An 18,118-nucleotide genomic window follows, 5' to 3' on the forward strand; every position below is an offset into this window, starting at 1 on the left:
CATGGCATTTCATCGCCATTGGCTCGTTTTATAATACACGAAGATGATTGGCTTTCTAGGCGAAACCCCCATTCGTCGTCATCCGACGTAACTCGGAGTGACTACGAAAGGGAACTCCTAAATCTTACACAAATTGCACATCTGTAGGACAAAACACGATGCTTACTATGCAGTTGACTAGCCATGTATTTCCTAACAAAGGCCTTAAATTAGTTTGTTTATTTAGCAAATTAAAATATTATTGAATTGATAATTGTCACTTCTGATGTTTGAATCAGTGAATCAGTCAGAAGCCTGATAGATACAAAGGGTTTCAAAAGTCTGAGACCACATTTGAAACATGTAAGTCATAAAGTGGTACAGTAGAAATATTGAAAGAAAGGAAATACTGAATTTGATTTAAAAAAATGTCTACATCTTGTTATGGAGAACATGAAATTGTTCATATACTCTTGAGACTGAGAACAGCAGGACTATTCAAGACTATTCAGCAAGAAACAAACAATCAATGAGTGGTTTGGGAATGAAGTTGCAGAGGAAATACTGTACATGGTTTTGTTCTGAACAAACTGAACAAACTCTGCAGTCTGTTTTATATCGATGTCTTCCTGAGGCTTCACCCAGCAGGGTTTTTAACTTTCTTATGATGTCTTTCAATGTCAGTTGTCTGTCTCCTCCCTCTCTCTTTTGTCTGTTCAACAACAACCTCTTCCTCATCCTCTTCCTCTTCCGCTCCTCTCTCTCTCTCTCTCTCTCTCTGCCGTCCACAGAGAACACAACTCTCCTGTAATCAGTATAATTGGGTTACGCTGCAGTTAGAGTGAACTTTAGGCCTATCAAGCTTATAGAAAATGTCAATATTGCTTCCTTTAATATTCTGTAATCTGCTGGTGGGATTGGGCGGCTGTGACAGCCCTTTTGTGTCGGGCTCCCTGAGGGGTTTAGAATGACAAAATCTCATCTCGTGCCGCATTAAGCAGTTTGCTTTTAATTTAGGAGTAAAAGGATAACAAAGGGATTTCCGCTGATTATCGTAGGGATAAAAATGTCTCTGGCAGCTTAATCCATCCTAGTGGTCCGTAAGGACAATAAGAGGAATAATGAGGAAAGCATGGATGACAAGATCTATCTATCTATCTATCTATCTATCTATCTATCTATCTATCTATATATATATATATATATATCTATTTATCTGTCTGTCTGTCTGTCTGACTGTTCATCAGTCTGTCTGATTATCTGTCTTCCTTTCTATAGTTCTTTCTGTCTTTCCATCCATCCATCAATCTGTCCGTCCATCTGTTGTTCTCTCCACCATGTGCATAAGAAGATAAAAAGTGCCACTCCTGATTGTGCTGTGGTGTGACCTTGCTACGTTATAAGTCCACCTTAGAAAAATGTAAGAAACACGAGTATTTATTCAGTGTGTGTGAGTATGTGTGATTATATAAGCCCTTTCAACTTGCTCTAAAGACACACACAGAGGCAAACCTCCTAAATGGTGTGTGAACAGCTGTGATGTGTTTGGAATTTAAATTGTGTTTCAGAATTCAGTTTACCTGATTATCTGTCAGGGAGGTTCGAGCTTCTGACCCACACAAACACTGCATTGCAGATTCATCAGTTTTGGTTTCCCCTCAGTTTTGTTTCCTGTGGTTCAGAAGGTCATATTCCATCATAAAGCAATTTCAGCAATGTTTTGCCTGCGTTGCTGCTGCATTTCAAATTGATTAGTTTTTTCCAATTTCACATGTGTCCTTGTTTCCTGTGTTTACAAGAGAGTAGTAAGTATCGAAGTCCGCCGATGGAACGTCTAGTCACTTTCCACCTGTTTTTTTACTGTTTACTCCAAGTCTTAAAGGGATAGTTCACCCCAAAATGTAAATTCTGTCAGCAATTACTCTCCCTCATGTTGTTCCAACCCTGTAAGACCTTCGTTCATCTTCAGAACACAAATTAAGATATTTGTGATTAAATCTGAGAGGCTTCTAAGGGATTGAAACTTGTGCCCCGAAAAGTTATTAAAGACATTGTTAAAATAGTCCAAGTGACTACAGTGGCTCAATCTTAAGTTTATCAAGCGACGAGAATACTTTTTGTGCGCAAAAAAAAAAAAAAAGACTTTATTTCAACTATTAATTTCCTTTTCTGTTGGCCTCGAGTCAGTTCACTAGTGTAACAGTGCAGTGTTCTGTGTTGTACGTCACACGCATCACACACATGACCAGCGTCGGCCAATAGTGAGCCTACGTGTGACGTACAACACAGAAGCGCTGCACTGTTACACTAGTGAACTGACTCTAGGCCCACAGAGAAGGAAATTAATAGTTGAAATAAAGTTATTTTATTTGTTTTTTTGCGCACAAAAAGTATTCTCGTGGCTTGATAAACTTAAGATTGAGCCACTGTAGTCACTTGGACTATTTTAAATATGTGAACGTCTGATTCAGCTCTCAGATTTAATCAAAAATATCTTAATTTGTGTTCCGAACATGAACGAAGGTCTTACGGGGTTGGAACAACATGAGGGAGAGTAAATACTGACAGAATTTTCATTTTTGGGTAAACTATCCATTTAAGCTAGATTAACACAAAGCAACCCTGTATTAAGGGAAGAAAGTGAAAGTGAAACCGGGCTTTGCTGAACCCTGTACTAATGGATCATTTGCTGTGAAAACCATTTCTTAGACAGGCCGTGTTGAGTTTCTAGCATCTGCAGCCAAATTACAAGGAAATTAAGCAATGTTGAGCCCCATGATGCTACGATGATGGTAAAATGCACAGATGAGTTTGAATACCGTCTTACACTTGAGGCGGTCCGCTCACCTCTATCTTATGAAAGAAATGGTAGCAAAATTGCCTCTCTGTAGGCACTGAGCTGTATCAATGAGTTCATTATGTTATTGTGCCAGATGACATGCTGGATGGAAATGCAGGTTATGATATACTAGGGCTTTTACTTTGCCTTTAATCATATCAACCTTATATTGCAAATCTCCTGCTGATTATGTGTGTGTGAGATTTTGTGAAGGTTTAAAGGCATGTTCTATTCAAGAGGTTTACAGCTGATTCTTGTGGGTTTATCAGGCATGTGGATTTCAAGGCTAGTGGCTTCAGATTTAATAGTAATGCAAATGCATGGTGTTCATGTGAATACAGCTTTCCATAATTCATAATTCTTTCTCAGTTTGCACAGCTTCACTAACCTTTAATTTAGCACTTGTAGTTCAAATTAAAGTCATATTTTGTGATGAATGATTATGATGATTTAATCATTATGAAAATCATATTTGGTTTATAAATATATCCTTCAATTTTGCTTGAAATATTTTTACAATTAGATGTGCGATTAGATGTCCTCATATATTTCTTATCTTGGCGATGATTGTAGCTTCTTTTATTCAATTGGCTGTCAAAATAAAAAAATATTTTTTATCTTTCTAAAGGTTTTTTTCTTTCTGAAATGGATTGCTTTCTCATGTGTGACCTGTACCTTCCTTACTGATTAGGCCTATATCTTTTTTTTTTCTTTTTTTTTTTTATGGTGATAGCAATGGTTGCAAAGTGGCCTACCAGAAATGTGGCATTAAAATAATTTTTAAATTACATTTACTTAGTTTGCTAATTAGTTCAAATAGGTTTACAAAATCATTAAAATATATATACTTTAAAAGTAGGCTACTTTATAGTCACTGGAAGATTTCTCACATTTCACAAGAGAAATAGTGTTTCATATTCATGAAAAAAAAGTATATTTTTTAACTTCATTGCCCAGTGCCCTAAATATGGGTGTGGCACAAATTTGAAAGTTTTGAATTTTTGTTTAATTTCATTAATTCAGTAATCATGTTCTATGATCAGACCCATCTCAACAGTTAGTTAGTTAGTTAGCCAATTAATGTGGGTTTCAGTTTGCTCTTTAGTTAGGCTATGTATCCACCAAAACGTTTTTTCCCAAAGCTAGTGTATTTATCCAATTGTTTTCAATGGGAGTGCCGCGTATTTTAAAATGCCAGCAGTGTGATGAGGAGCTGAGCATCTATTTCACGCTGAACACTGACAAGTTTAACTAGTTACCGAGAGTTGGAGAATGTTTAAAAGAATGCCGCGCTCATCACTTTCACATGTTACCCAGCCGTCCAATCACAGTGGAGGAGGGGCGGGACAAACACCACACGACCAACCGTCACATTCTGCTTGTACAACGACAACACCACAGAACATCTCTTCATCCAAAACTAGTAGCAGAGCAATTATGTTACATTGTGTCAACATTTTTATATTCAGAAACAAAATATTTGCACCCGCAGCAAGGCGTTTTCAGAAGAGCGCTGGCGTTTTCAGTTGTCTAAAAACGCTTTGGTGGACACACGTTCTGCTTTTTGTAACTTCAACATCTTAATATTTAAGCTTGTGGTGGTCATTGCCCACAAGGCCATGGGCTGCAACATCAACTTCTGCTTCACTGAGCCTTCTCGACAAATTTCGTCTGTTTCCAAGCAAACCAAACAAGAGTCAGGCACGACTACACAGGCTGACAATAAATGCAAGCCAAACAACAATATCTGATAGTGGTGGACATTTGTATCTAGTGACTGTTGCCTGAACTCTCGTCCAGCGATTGAGCAGAGCCTTACCGTTAGAAGAATCAGATTGAAAGAGCTTCAGTGGCTTACGTGAGCACATCCAATCCTTTGTGTACACCTCACAAATGATGTTGTCACTAAAGAAAGTAAAGCCTGCTGTCTTTTTACCAGAAGCAGATCTTATCAGATTGGCCTTTTATGGCGTCAGGCGACTGGCTTAAAGCAATCAGACACAGCGATTCAACAGGCAAGAATCTTTTTCCACTGGATTAGCAGCACGACACTTGTTTGCAGCAGCCATTTAGTATGCATACATTTAAACACTGCGTATAAACCATTTGGTTGATTGACGCATGCTTTGTTTATAGTCTACACGAGAATAGGGATTAGTGTTAGGCTCCACAATGCACTTCATTCATCATTAAATCGCTTTAAATGAGACCATTTTTCTGAATGACCACATTTATGTTTTTTGAAAGGATGTTACATTCATTTTTACCAGCTGATTATACCTTATTGTGGTATCCTGTATAAGAGAGTAATACTTGCAGATGCTAGTGTTTGTTTGTAGAGAAAGATATTATATATATAAATATTTTAGACCTGTGATGAAAGGTCTCCATTTTCAGCATCATTTCTCAATAATGTTGCTACTCAATATAGTGTTTTTTTAAGAATTCTTTGAATAGAAAGCTCAAAAGAACAGCATTTATTTGAAAAAGAAATCCTTTGTAACTTTTAATGTAATGCATCTTTGCTGAATTTAAGTATCAAAAAAGAAAAATGTCATAGTGATGCCCAGATTTTTTAATGGTAATGTATAAATAACTTATCCGTTTTGTATTCAATAAAATGTATTTATTTTTCAAACATCAATGACATCACTTAAACGGGTTTGTGGTTATCAGATGGATGATGCAAGGTCTTGCATTCACTTCCTGAAGTAACTTACTGTAATTTCAAACAGAATGTCTGTGTGTATCTCACTACATACTTTGAAGTCAACACATGTTTTATTTGATTTTATTTGATTACCTGTACTGTACGACAATATTATCACTTCATTACTGGCACAGTGTGTAAGTTTCACCGCTTGAGGTCGCTTATTCAAAACAATATCAAAGACGTAGCTTGATGACGCTGTGATGCTGTTTAACATGGATAATCTATCAACTTGTAACCTTTATTTTTCTCTGTCCCAACTTTTTTAGAGTGTGTAGCAGCCATCAAAATCAAAATGTATTTATATTTAAGTTGGTCAGTGAAAACTTTGAAAATCTTTTCTTTGTACGTTTGTCAGTTAAATAAAGGTTAAAGAGAATTAACCAATCACACATACATGATTTTATTGCATTTCATAAAATGCCCCAACATTTCTGGATTTGGGGTTGTAACATTGTTGTAGAGGTTTTTGGATATTTTAATGCAAACCCCTTACAGCAGAATTGTAGTGCGTGTCTGATGTGTACAGCAGTGGCGTGCAGATGACGCTGCCACGCTTGGCAACTGCCAATATTGTCCATGCCAGAATACAGCACTAAGTATTCTTTCACATGTGTGTAATGTATTAAGTATGCATAAGACCTGTGCTGTGTTTCAAAAAAATGGAAGAATTGGTTCTTTCTGAAAGTTCCCCCAATGACCAAAGTTCTGTGCCAGGGGCGATTCTAGGATTTCAGTCTTAGGGGCGATTCCCAGTCCCTGACCGAGCATTATCTGATCTTCAGACGAATAATAATCCTGGCTTTAAGTGTGAGAGGTCACACGTTTGAATCTCAATTTACTTTTTTTTAAGAATAATTAATATGTCATGCATTTCAGTAGATAGTATAGACCTTATGCGCCAGAGAAACGAGGATCTTTAGAATATTGTCGTTGAACTTCCGTTTTTGCAGTTGCTCTGTATATTTCTATGGCATTGCTGTCCAGGAGTAATTAGCTTTTAGTAATTTACTTAATGTAAAGTTAACGAAAATTATCTTGAGGATTGTAATGTTTAAAGCAGATGTCTTAACAAATGTCAGTAGACCGGAAAGATTTTAAAATGAGCCTTTGATTCATAAATACGCAAGATTACTGTGAAAATACAAAGCAGAAGACAAAAGACAACGAGCGCAGCGCTGAAAAGAGGCGGTGCTACATAAGGTCTTAATGAGTAACAGTGGTGTATGGTTGTATTTTATGTTTGTGATTTTTACTGGAATGAAGAATGGAGTCTGGGACCGCTGCATGTCGAACATGGCCACTGTATGTTGCTAATGACCAGGTCCACTGATGGATAAAACTTATTAGGGTCTGCGATTACCTTTAAAAATCCTTCACATTTGCTAAACAGTAACAATAGTAAGCTAAGTGTGGTTATTTCAATCCTTTCAATGGTTTAAAAAAAGTTCAGGTTTGTTTAATTAAAGGGATAGTTCACTAAGGGTGGGAATCTCTAGACACCTCACGATTCAATTAGGATTCAGAGGGTTGTGATGCAATGATAAAATGATTATTGATCTTTTTTTCTATACAGGATTTCTTTTATCTTACTGTATGGCTACTGGGAGCGGGAATCTTTAGTCACTTTACAATCGGTTTCTGATTCTGGGAGTCACGATTCAATTCCAAAATGAATCTTGATCTACTTCATTTTTCTTTTTTCTCTTTTTTTATTAGTGTACCGACTTTTAATCTTTCATTCATTTGTATATTTGATTTAATTACTTACAAGTTTCATATATTGGATATATAGGCTGTAGTGTTGTGTAACGTAGTGCTTTAGAAATGGAGGTGAGGCTGGATCCAAATGCAGTGTGGCTTTATTAACAAACTATAAACTTAGACAGGAACAGGATTCAAAGACTCAGAAACAGGACTCAAGGATACAGAAATCACCAACGTTAACATCTATCATACATTCAACAACTCACCAAGACAGGGCAGGAACATAGGGCTTAAATAATCAGGGACAAACGAGCTAACAGGATAACAAGGGGGCGTGGGAAAATCAGAAACACCTGGGAAAACTAATGAACAAGACAGGGAACCAAAGAACATGACAGGACACAAACCCACATCGTGACATAACCCCCCCCCCCTAAGGGCGGCTCCTGAAGCCCAAAATAAACAAACAAAAGTCCAGGAGGGCGGTCTTGGGGGAGGGATGGGGGGCCAGGCCCATGCAGGGGAACGGGACCTGGACCTAGGCAAGGCGGGCCTGGGCCGCAGAGCGTGGGCGGACCAGACTGGGCCGAAGGCCAGGGCGGAGCAGGACGAGGCGAAGGCCAGGGTGGAGCAGGACGAGGCGAAGGCCAGGGTGGAGCAGGACGAGGCGAAGGCCAGGGCGGAGCAGGACGTGATGGCGGCCATGGAGGTGAAGCCCCTGCAGACGACCATGGCGGCGCAGCTCTCATGGTCTCCTCACCGGACCCTTGGCCCCCCCCCCCAAAAATACTTGGGGAAATCCACGGGTTCAGGAAAGCCCTCCCGGAGCTTGAAGGGCGCAGGCAGGGCGAGGCGCAGAGGCGGGGCCGGCAGGGCGAGGCGCAGAGGCGGGGCCGGCAGGGCGAGGCGCAGAGGCGGGGCCGGCAGGGCGAGGCGCAGAGGCGGGGCCGGCAGGGCGAGGCGCAGAGGCGGGGCCGGCTGGGCGAGGCGCAGAGGCGGGGCCGGCAGGGCGAGGCATCTGGGAACGCCCTCCGGAGCCTGGCAAGCAAAACGAGTCCTCCTCCTCCTGCGACGGCGCTTCACTGGGCTTGAAACTTTCACTTGGCTGGATTCACTTGACTTGGAACTCGACTCACTTGACTTGGAACTCGACTCACTTGACTTGGAACTCGACTCACTTGACTTGGAACTCGACTCACTTGACTTGGAACTCGACTCACTTGACTTGGAACTCGACTCACTTGACTTGGAACTCGACTCACTTGACTTGGAACTCGACTCACTTGACTTGGAACTCGACTCACTTGACTTGGAACTCGACTCACTTGACTTGGAACTCGACTCACTTGACTTGGAACTCGACTCACTTGACTTGGAACTCGACTCACTTGACTTGGAACTCGACTCACTTGACTTGGAACTCGACTCACTTGACTTGGAACTCGACTCACTTGACTTGGAACTCGACTCACTTGACTTGGAACTCGACTCACTTGACTTGGAACTCGACTCACTTGACTTGGAACTCGACTCACTTGACTTGGAACTCGACTCACTTGACTTGGAACTCGTGGCACTTGACTAACTTGCACTTGACTCACTTGACGCACTTGCACTTGACGCACTTGCACTTGACTCACTTGACTTGGAACTCGACTCACTTGACTTGGAACTCGACTCACTTGACTTGGAACTCGACTCACTTGACTTGGAACTCGACTCACTTGACTTGGAACTCGACTCACTTGACTTGGAACTCGACTCACTTGACTTGGAACTCGACTCACTTGACTTGGCGGCACTTGACTCACTTGCACTTGACTCACTTGACTCACTTGCACTTGACTCACTTGACTCGGCGGCACTTGACTCACTTGAATCGGCGGCACTTGACTCACTTGAATCGGCGGCACTTGACTCACTTGAATCGGCGGCACTTGACTCACTTGATTCGGCGGCACTTGACTCACTTGATTCGGCGGCACTTGACTCACTTGATTCGGCGGCACTTGACTCACTTGATTCGGCGGCACTTGACTCGGCACTTGATTCACTTGACTCGGGAATTGACTCACTTAACTCGGGACTTGACTCACTTGACTCGGTGGCACTTGACTCGGCAGTTGACTCACTTGACTCGGTAGACTCGGTGGCACTTGACTCACTTGGCTCGGCGGCACTTGACTCGGCGGCATTTGACTCACTTGGCTCGGCGGCATCTGACTCACTTGGCTCGGCGGCACCTGGCTCGGCGGCACTTGACTCGGCGGCGCAGACGAGAAGTGCGGGCTCGTCGGGGCTCACGTGAAATGCATGCTCGTCGGGGCTCACGTGAAATGCATGCTCGTCGGGGCTCACGTGAAATGCATGCTCGTCGGGGCTCACGTGAAATGCATGCTCGTCGGGGCTCACGTGAAATGCATGCTCGTCGGGGCTCACGTGAAATGCATGCTCGTCGGGGCTCACGTGAAATGCATGCTCGTCGAGGCTCACGTGAAGCGCGGCCTCGGTTGGGCTTACGAGAGGCGACGAAAGCCCGGCAGGTGTCGAGTAGAACAAGCCCGTAATCGAGAAGAGATCATCCAAGGAGCAAGCCTGAGCAATATACCGGTCAAGAGTCCATTCAGTAAGATCCCTCGGCATCCATCGAGCGATCTTATAATCCAGCCCGTTCCAAAACAGGTCCATGAGCTGGATCTCATCTAGCGCTCCCAGATGGCAAATGGACAGAAAATCCTTCGCGTACCTTTGGACGGACTGGCCCTCTTGCAATAACGTCGACAGGTATTCTCCCAGAGCCCGGTTGCTGACAACTGCTGGATCCATTTCGTGGTGTTGTTCTGTAGTGTTGTGTAACGTAGTGCTTTAGAAATGGAGGTGAGGCTGGATCCAAATGCAGTGTGGCTTTATTAACAAACTATAAACTTAGACAGGAACAGGATTCAAAGACTCAGAAACAGGACTCAAGGATACAGAAATCACCAACGTTAACATCTATCATACATTCAACAACTCACCAAGACAGGGCAGGAACATAGGGCTTAAATAATCAGGGACAAACGAGCTAACAGGATAACAAGGGGGCGTGGGAAAATCAGAAACACCTGGGAAAACTAATGAACAAGACAGGGAACCAAAGAACATGACAGGACACAAACCCACATCGTGACATAGGCCTACTGAATTCCAAACAATATAAAGGATGCCTTCATAGAGCATTTTGATGGGAAAACGCTGAAATACCAGCAAGCGAGATCGCACATTGTAAGCGTAACATTAAGCAAAGCGTACGATTCCCACAGCACATATCCTGTGCAATGAAGCCCTTGATTTCCCTTGTAATTTGCTTCAACCTTTTCAAACTAAATAGAAGATTATCTTATGGAAGGTCGGGGGTTTTTTTGTGTGTTGAAGTGGAAGCAAGCAGAATATGGCTGTTTCTAGAGCGCATCTGCGGTTAAAGATTAAACTCAGTTTCAGAATCGTTGAAGAGAGAATCACGATACATGAGAGAATCCTATAGTCTCCCACCCTATATACAAATTAAATTCTGCCATCCCTCATGCTGGACCAAACCTGACATGCTTTCCTCTGGGAAACTCAAAAGAAGATATTTTGAAGAATATACCATTTTTGGTTACCATTAGCTTCCATTGAAAGGACAAGGGTTAAATTCAGGGTGATTGGGAAACTTTTGCCTTTGGGATAACTTGGGAAAAGTGTCCCAACCACCCTGAATTTACTCCTAAATACTGAGACATTTTTGTTGTCATTTTTGGGTGTACTATCCCTTTAATAAAAAATAAAAAAATAAAACTCTTTTTAATTGCTATGAGACAGGGATGATATAACCTCACATAGCTTACTATAGTCACTTTTCAGCAAACGTGAAGGGTGATGACAGCTGATTTAATCGCAGACCAGTGTCTCTCAGTGTCTCCCGGTTCTGAAGAGCTGCTTCCCTCAAGCCGATCTCCTGACTTCCCGCTCTGTCGGATTACACATCATTTAATAAGCTCTGGCATCTGACGTGACTCTCAAAGAAACTCCCAGAAAATCCCATAATTCTTTTAACATACTTGCTTCCTCCCCGAAAGTAACATTTTGAAGTACTCCACTTTTCCAAACGCAAGGGTCAGTTTCTGCTGCCTGTCAGACCAGATCAGGTGTGTGAATGAAGCAGGACCAGATCCATCTCTCAGAGGAGAAACTACTGACAGGAGCACTCGCAATCCCAAAATTGATATTTTATCTTTAGTATGAACAAAACATGTGAGTATGTGAATATAAGGCAACAAAGCGCTGAAAAACTCATACCATCACTCCATGGCTTCTTGACTAATTGAGATTGCAGGCTGGTCAGTCGTGAACCTCATAGGTCAGTCACATTTCAACTTTTTTCCCCTGAACTGAAGGACATTTGGGAGAACTCTCGCTCAGTGTAAATTCACATCATGTCCTGGGGGGGGGGGGGGGGGGGGTTGATGGTATGTAGGTAATTTACTAAATGGAGGCAGTAACAGTGAAGATTTATTCAAAACATGACACCGGTAATATCGTCATAACATGGACCAGCGTGGAGGGAAACGCCGAGGGGACGTTAAATAAATCAGCCAGGCTGTGTTGCTTCATGTTAGTCTTTCTCTTGCACCAGAATACATGATGGATATTAATACACCTGTTTTTACTGTCTGTTGTTCCATTAAATCCACATTTGATGGTTATTGTTCGGAGTCCATGTAACATTGAATTTTGAATTAAAGCTACAAACGGCGCGACTCAGCTCTGTCGATTTCACTTTCCAGACCCGCCGTCACGCGAGCACCGCAGACTCGCGCTGTCCAGACCAATAATTTTGAAAATGCCAGATCCGTATTAATGCACGATGAGCTTTTACGGCAGCAGTATGTCCATGTGGTGTGCTTGAGAGCTTGTTGCAAAATGTTAACTCAATATCTTTGTATGATAATAGTATTTGACGTTTTGATTACTAGCTTTGTGCTTGTGTTACTCCATTTTCCCCCAATGTTGCATGGTTTTATTTTCCATCTCTAGCGGAGTGCGGCTCATCTGTCATCAACAATGAAGGGATTCTGCTGTCACCGAATTACCCCATGAACTACGAGAACAACCACGAGTGCATTTACAGCATACAGGTGCAGGCTGGGAAAGGAATCAATATTTCGGCTAGAACCTTCCATCTGGCCCAGGGTGACATTCTGAAGGTATTTCAACACAGTTACAGTTACAGTGCTGCAATAAAACACTCCTTTACCCCTAAGCCTACCCGATAAACACTTTATTCACACTCTTAAATACCTGTTAGCCAATTTATTTGCACTTTTCTAATATTTTCTTATTTTTTAATTTTTTTAATGCCTCTCTGAGCTGATATGTAATGGGAAAAGGGAGAAGAAAGTTTGGAAAATGGCGGTGTCACAATTGTGTTTTGTTTAGTTTGTCATCACATGTCACGTGTCATCTTTATTGTCATTATCAGTTCATGTGTATCACCTGTGTTCAGTTAATCATCCTCATCTGTGTTTGCGTTTAGGTTCCGTCTGTTCAGTCAGTCTTGGCCCGATCTACGTCGTGTATGGTGTTGCTGCCTGGTCTGCTATCATTTATATTATTACCATCAAACCTTCATGTTGGAATTATATATTTTTCTTCGTCTGCCTTCCTGCAATCACCCGTGTGAGGCGGATCTGAACTCTTGAATTTCTTGTGTAATTTTGGCTGGTTTGATCAGCTAGTGTAAATAGCTTCTGCCAGCAATGTGGGTTATTTGCTTTTTTAAAATAGACACTCCAACTTTTTTTGTTTTTGGAGAGGACACCAGTCTTGTTTTGATAGACAGAGTAAGACATTACCAAAAGAAAAAAAAAATTAAATTTAGTCACCCTCACCCTTATAACTTACTTTGTATAGAACACAAAAGGTAAAGCTTTGTATCTGTGCCATTATTTTGCAGTATAATAAAAATGAATGTTGACTGGGCTGGTCAAACATTGAAAAAAATATGCTAAATAACCATTAAAATATCTCTTACAGTTGGTGGTACCCTATATTTCAAGTCTACTTAAACAGACCGACATTTAAGTTATTAATCACGGATGATCTTCCACTCCAGTGAGCTGTGAACCATAACAACTGGATCATTGAGTCAGAGAACTGAACTCTGGATCATTATGATTTCTGAACTTTATATTACATTTAAATGTATGCATTGGGCAGACGCTTTTATCAGTGATAGCTATAGGCTGGATGTCAATATTTTAAGTGAATTTCATTCTGTAACTCACACAAAGCTGGTTTCAGAATGTTGTGCACGTCATATGGACAACTTTAAAGGAGTAGTTCACTTTTTAAAAAACTTTTGCTGATAATTTATTCACCCCCATGTCATCCAAGATGTCCATGTCTTTCTTTCTTCAGTCGAAAAGAAATTAAGGTTTTTGATGAAAACATTCTAGGATTTTTCTCCATATAATGGACGTCATTGGGTACCAAACGGTCCAAGGTCCAAATGACAGTTTCAGTGCAGCTTCAAAGGGCTTTAAACGACACCAGACGATGCATAAGGGTCTTATCTTGCGAAACGATCGGTCATTTCAAAAATAAATAAAAAAGTTTAAGTTTTATAAACACAAATGCTCGCCTTGCTCTGTTCTGTGATGCACGTTCGTGACTCTCCTGTTCGAACTCGTTCATCAAAATGAACAAATCTTTTTTCGAGTCATTTCGTTCGTTGAAGAAATGAAATGACTCGAAAAAAGACTCGTTCAAAATTAACAAATCTTTCTTCGAGTCATTTCGTTCGTTAAATGACCGTTTGGTACCCAATGAAGTCCATTCTATGGAGAAAAATCCTAGAATGTTTTCATCAAAAACCTTAATTTCTTTTCGACTGAAGAAAGAAAGACATGGACATCTTGGATGACATGGGGGTGAGTAAATTATCAGCAAAAGTTTTTTAAAAAGTGAACTACTCCTTTAACTGGCCTTTTAAACTAAAATCCTCATTTACTTTCATTATATTGTAGGAAGTGGATATTGGGTACATTTGTGTTCCACTGAAGAAAGTCAGTCATACAGTTAGCCTTGTTTAGTGTGAAAAGGGACTTCTTGATGTTTTTTTTTTTACAAAAAAAGTTAAAATTGTACTTGACAAACAGTTTAAATGGTCATATTCATGAACATTACTTTATTATTTTTATTCATCCTTTTTTTTTTATCTCTCTGAGACTTACAGTACAGTGGCAAAAGGTGATGTCCGGAGGCGATATTTGTTTTTGATGACCCTAAAAGTTCAATCAAAACATCAGAGTATGAGGAAAATATTGTAAATTGTCTAAATATTGTAAATATGAGGGAAGAACAAAACACTAAACTTGGTTAAGGTATTTATCTGGCAAAAAAAAGGCAAACTACAGCTACAAGTTGTATTTTACCATGAAAAAAACATGCATAGAAAACATATTTTATTTCTATAACGCTTTATACAATACAGATTGTTTCAAAGTAGCATAATTATGTGACTAAGAGGCCACTGCAGATATTGATGTGCACATTCAGATAAGCGGAGAGAAAGAATTGTATATGATTATCTTAGACAGACTGTTCAAATAATATTGTCTGGCTATATATACCACAAAGCAAATATGAGGTGGGTTTTTCTTTTGATCTTGCTCTTGCTCTTGGTTTATGATTACATTTAATCTTTCTGCCTCCCAGATCTATGATGGTAAAGACAACGGCGCTCACATGCTGGGAGCCTTCACTGGTTCATCTATGCTGGGCCTGACCCTCATCAGCACCTCCAATCACCTGTGGCTGGAGTTCTACAGTGATGCCGAGGCCACTGGAGAAGGCTTCAAACTGGTTTATTCCAGTAAGATATTACACTGGCCCTATACCCTGCACAAACTTCTGCACCTTAGTAATACAGAAAGGCTATTCACACCAAATAAAGTTCCTTTCTTAATAAAGAGAGCCTGTTTTGTAAGAGTCATTCATATTGCATGCAAGTGACAGGAAGAAATCAGCAGATGGAGTGTAATTGCTTTATTTTGATCAACTGAGTGATAGCTGATGGCTTCTATATCATCATTGCATGATGCCACATTGGCCATTAGTGAGCTACTTCATGTTTTTTCTTGTTGATAGTGTGAGTAAAACATTTAAGACTTAGTGGAACAGTATTTATTTTATTTATCCGAGCCAACATTTCCCAAAGAGCTACATAGTTCTGTGCTGTCGAGCCATCAATTCCTAATAATGGTACATTGATGGATGAATTTGTCTTTAATTGCATTTTCTATGGATGTTCTGTGGTGGACTGTGAGCAATGTGTGGTATTTTTATGTTTGGCCTTGATTTAAAGTTTTTCTTCTCTTGAAAGCATTTGTGTATCAGTGTATTGCCTGATGCAATACTTCAGTATGTGTGCAGTTGTCATATCTGTGTGATACACTCTTAGAAAAAAGGTTTCAATATGGGTTCTGACTCAAGTTTAAAGAACGCTTATGTCAGAATGGATCTATATACAGAGAAATGTCTTAAATGATTGCTTCATTTCATTTTTTGTGATAAAGTATGTTTACGAGCTGTTTAATTCATAAAATTGAATCAAAATAAAACATCTATAAACATCCTCCTAATAGGAACACCTAAAACATTATATATGGATCACCTGACGGAACCCTTTAAGGTTCTATTTAGAACCTTTTCTTATAAGAGTGAAGGTTTGGTTTAAATTTTTTAGAGATATTTTAAACTATAGATGAATAATAGATCATATGCTGTAGCTGATCAGTTGTTGTTTAGGAGTATTTAGATAACTATGACAATGACAATGACAATTTATTTATATAGCACTATTAAAAACAACAGCTGTTGACCAATGTGCTTTCCACATAGACTCACAAATCAAGGAACTTTATATTTAAGTAACATGTAAGCACATATAACAACACAGTCTTTAAACAAAAGCTTTTGAAAATAAATATGTTTTAAGTTTGGATTTAAAAATAGTAAGAGATGGAGCCTGTCTTAAGCTAATTGGGAGAGTATTCCAAAGTCTAGGTGCAGCGATGCAAAACGCTCGATCTCCTCTACGCTTTAGCCGCGATTTTGGGGTAGACAGTAAGGCCAGATTTGAAGAGCGCAGAGACCTTGCAGGCTTTTGTTCTATTAATAATTCCACTAGATACGTTGGTGCCAAACCATTCAAAGATTTATACACTAAAAGTAATACTTTAAATTCTACTCTGTAACACACCGGTAACCAGTGCAATGATTTTAGAATTGGTGTAATATGCTCTCTCTTTTTTTTTCCGCACAGAAAACGGGCCGTAGCATTTTGGACAAATTGTAAACGAGATAGTGTTTGCTGACAAATTCCCAGATATAATGAGTAACAATAGTCCAATCTCGTCGAAATAAATACATGAATTAATTTCTCAAGATCTTTGAATGAGAGAAACGGTTTAGCTTTAACGAGCAGACGTAGCTGATAGAAACACGATTTTACCACAGAGTTTATTTGACGATCAAATTTTAGATTGTCGTGTAAAACAAAACCCAGATCTTTCACCCAGGGTTTCAAATTCACGGACATCTCACCCAGATTTAAGTTTACAGGTTTTGATAGCTCAGATGGGCTGAACATAATGATTTCTACGTGAACTATAAACGTAGTATTTGTCAACTACATTTTGTATAATTATATTGTACAGTCTTCTACATACAGCAATGTCTAGAAATGTAAAGTTCCACAAACTGCTACTTCTCAGTGTTGCTTCTTGGTTCTGCTGCTATTTTCTGTCATTTTGAAGAATAAACAAGGCTTTAATTGACCCTTCGCAAAGACCCGCCCCCCTTAGTTACTGTCGCTATGTCCGACAAGCTACGCCGCTCTCACGCACACACCATGTTCTCACGCAGTGAAAAATACATCTCGGATCAGAGAGGAGACTGACAATACGCTGATAGACAAGACAGACCAGGTTACTTTTCGGTTACTTTTGATATTAAACATATTAAACAAAGTCTCACCTTTCAAATTTGGTCATTTTTAAAAAGAAATTTAAACAATAAATACAGTTTTGTGGCTCTTTAATGTGTCGTGACGGATCGCTGTAGAGCCTAGAAGCTGCTCGTGAAGCTAGAAGCTGCTCGTGAACCGATCATCTCTTCCTTCTAGTTCATTTATAGCTTCAAATAAACATGAATGAACATAAGAAGGAATGTTGTTTTAACCGTGGAAAGGCGTCAGTATTTTCAGTTTTTCAAGTTCAAATACTCTCCTGACTGCTTTGTCGGACAAAATGGCGGAGTATGATTGGTCAGATGACCTGTCAATCAAGCTCCCTGGGAAGGGTCAATTGGCATTACTATCAATAATTAATCAACTGAAGGAGAATACTTTCATTCTGCAAATGAAAAGATGCATGAAATATGTAGTTTAGTCCTGAAACTCTGATTGGTTCTTAATGCAACCTACAGTAATGACATCATCTGACATGGCTCGAGCTGATTGGACTCTGCGGATTGTGCAGCCAATGATCTTGCTGCTTAACTTTTAAACAGTTGGTTGTGTGTTTGCAGCTCTCTCCACCTTGCCCATCTCCCCCTGTACAGATTTGCTATGGGTATTTTCATGCTATATGTGCACCAGCATGTCTTTCTTGTTCATAGCAGCATGTCTGTGGATGTATTGGCAGTAGCAAGTCTCCAAACTTGCAATTCCAACAGATTTGGCATCCTTACAACTCAAAAACCAATAGATAAGAAAAGCCGTTTTACACAGGAAAGACATAACAAAAGCATAAGAACATTTGAAACAAAGGGATTATCAGGGAGTGCACCAGGAGAAACAT

General features: G+C 40.1%; 1 protein-coding gene across 1 annotated transcript in view; it reads left to right on the top strand.

Annotated features, from left to right (window-relative positions):
* The window catches only part of csmd3b (CUB and Sushi multiple domains 3b), a 487,110-nt gene that overhangs the window by 320,936 nt on the left and 148,056 nt on the right, over positions 1–18,118 (top strand). The window contains exons 22-23 of the mRNA XM_077195799.1: positions 12,291–12,460; positions 14,973–15,129. Of these exons, the coding sequence (XP_077051914.1) occupies positions 12,291–12,460; positions 14,973–15,129 (327 nt within the window). The remainder of the gene's footprint in view (positions 1–12,290; positions 12,461–14,972; positions 15,130–18,118) is intronic.

Source organism: Siphateles boraxobius, unplaced genomic scaffold (genome assembly GCF_051911475.1).
Source record: "Siphateles boraxobius isolate OS27281-9 unplaced genomic scaffold, OSU_SipBor_1 35, whole genome shotgun sequence".
In the NCBI taxonomy this organism is placed as follows: domain Eukaryota; kingdom Metazoa; phylum Chordata; class Actinopteri; order Cypriniformes; family Leuciscidae; genus Siphateles; species Siphateles boraxobius.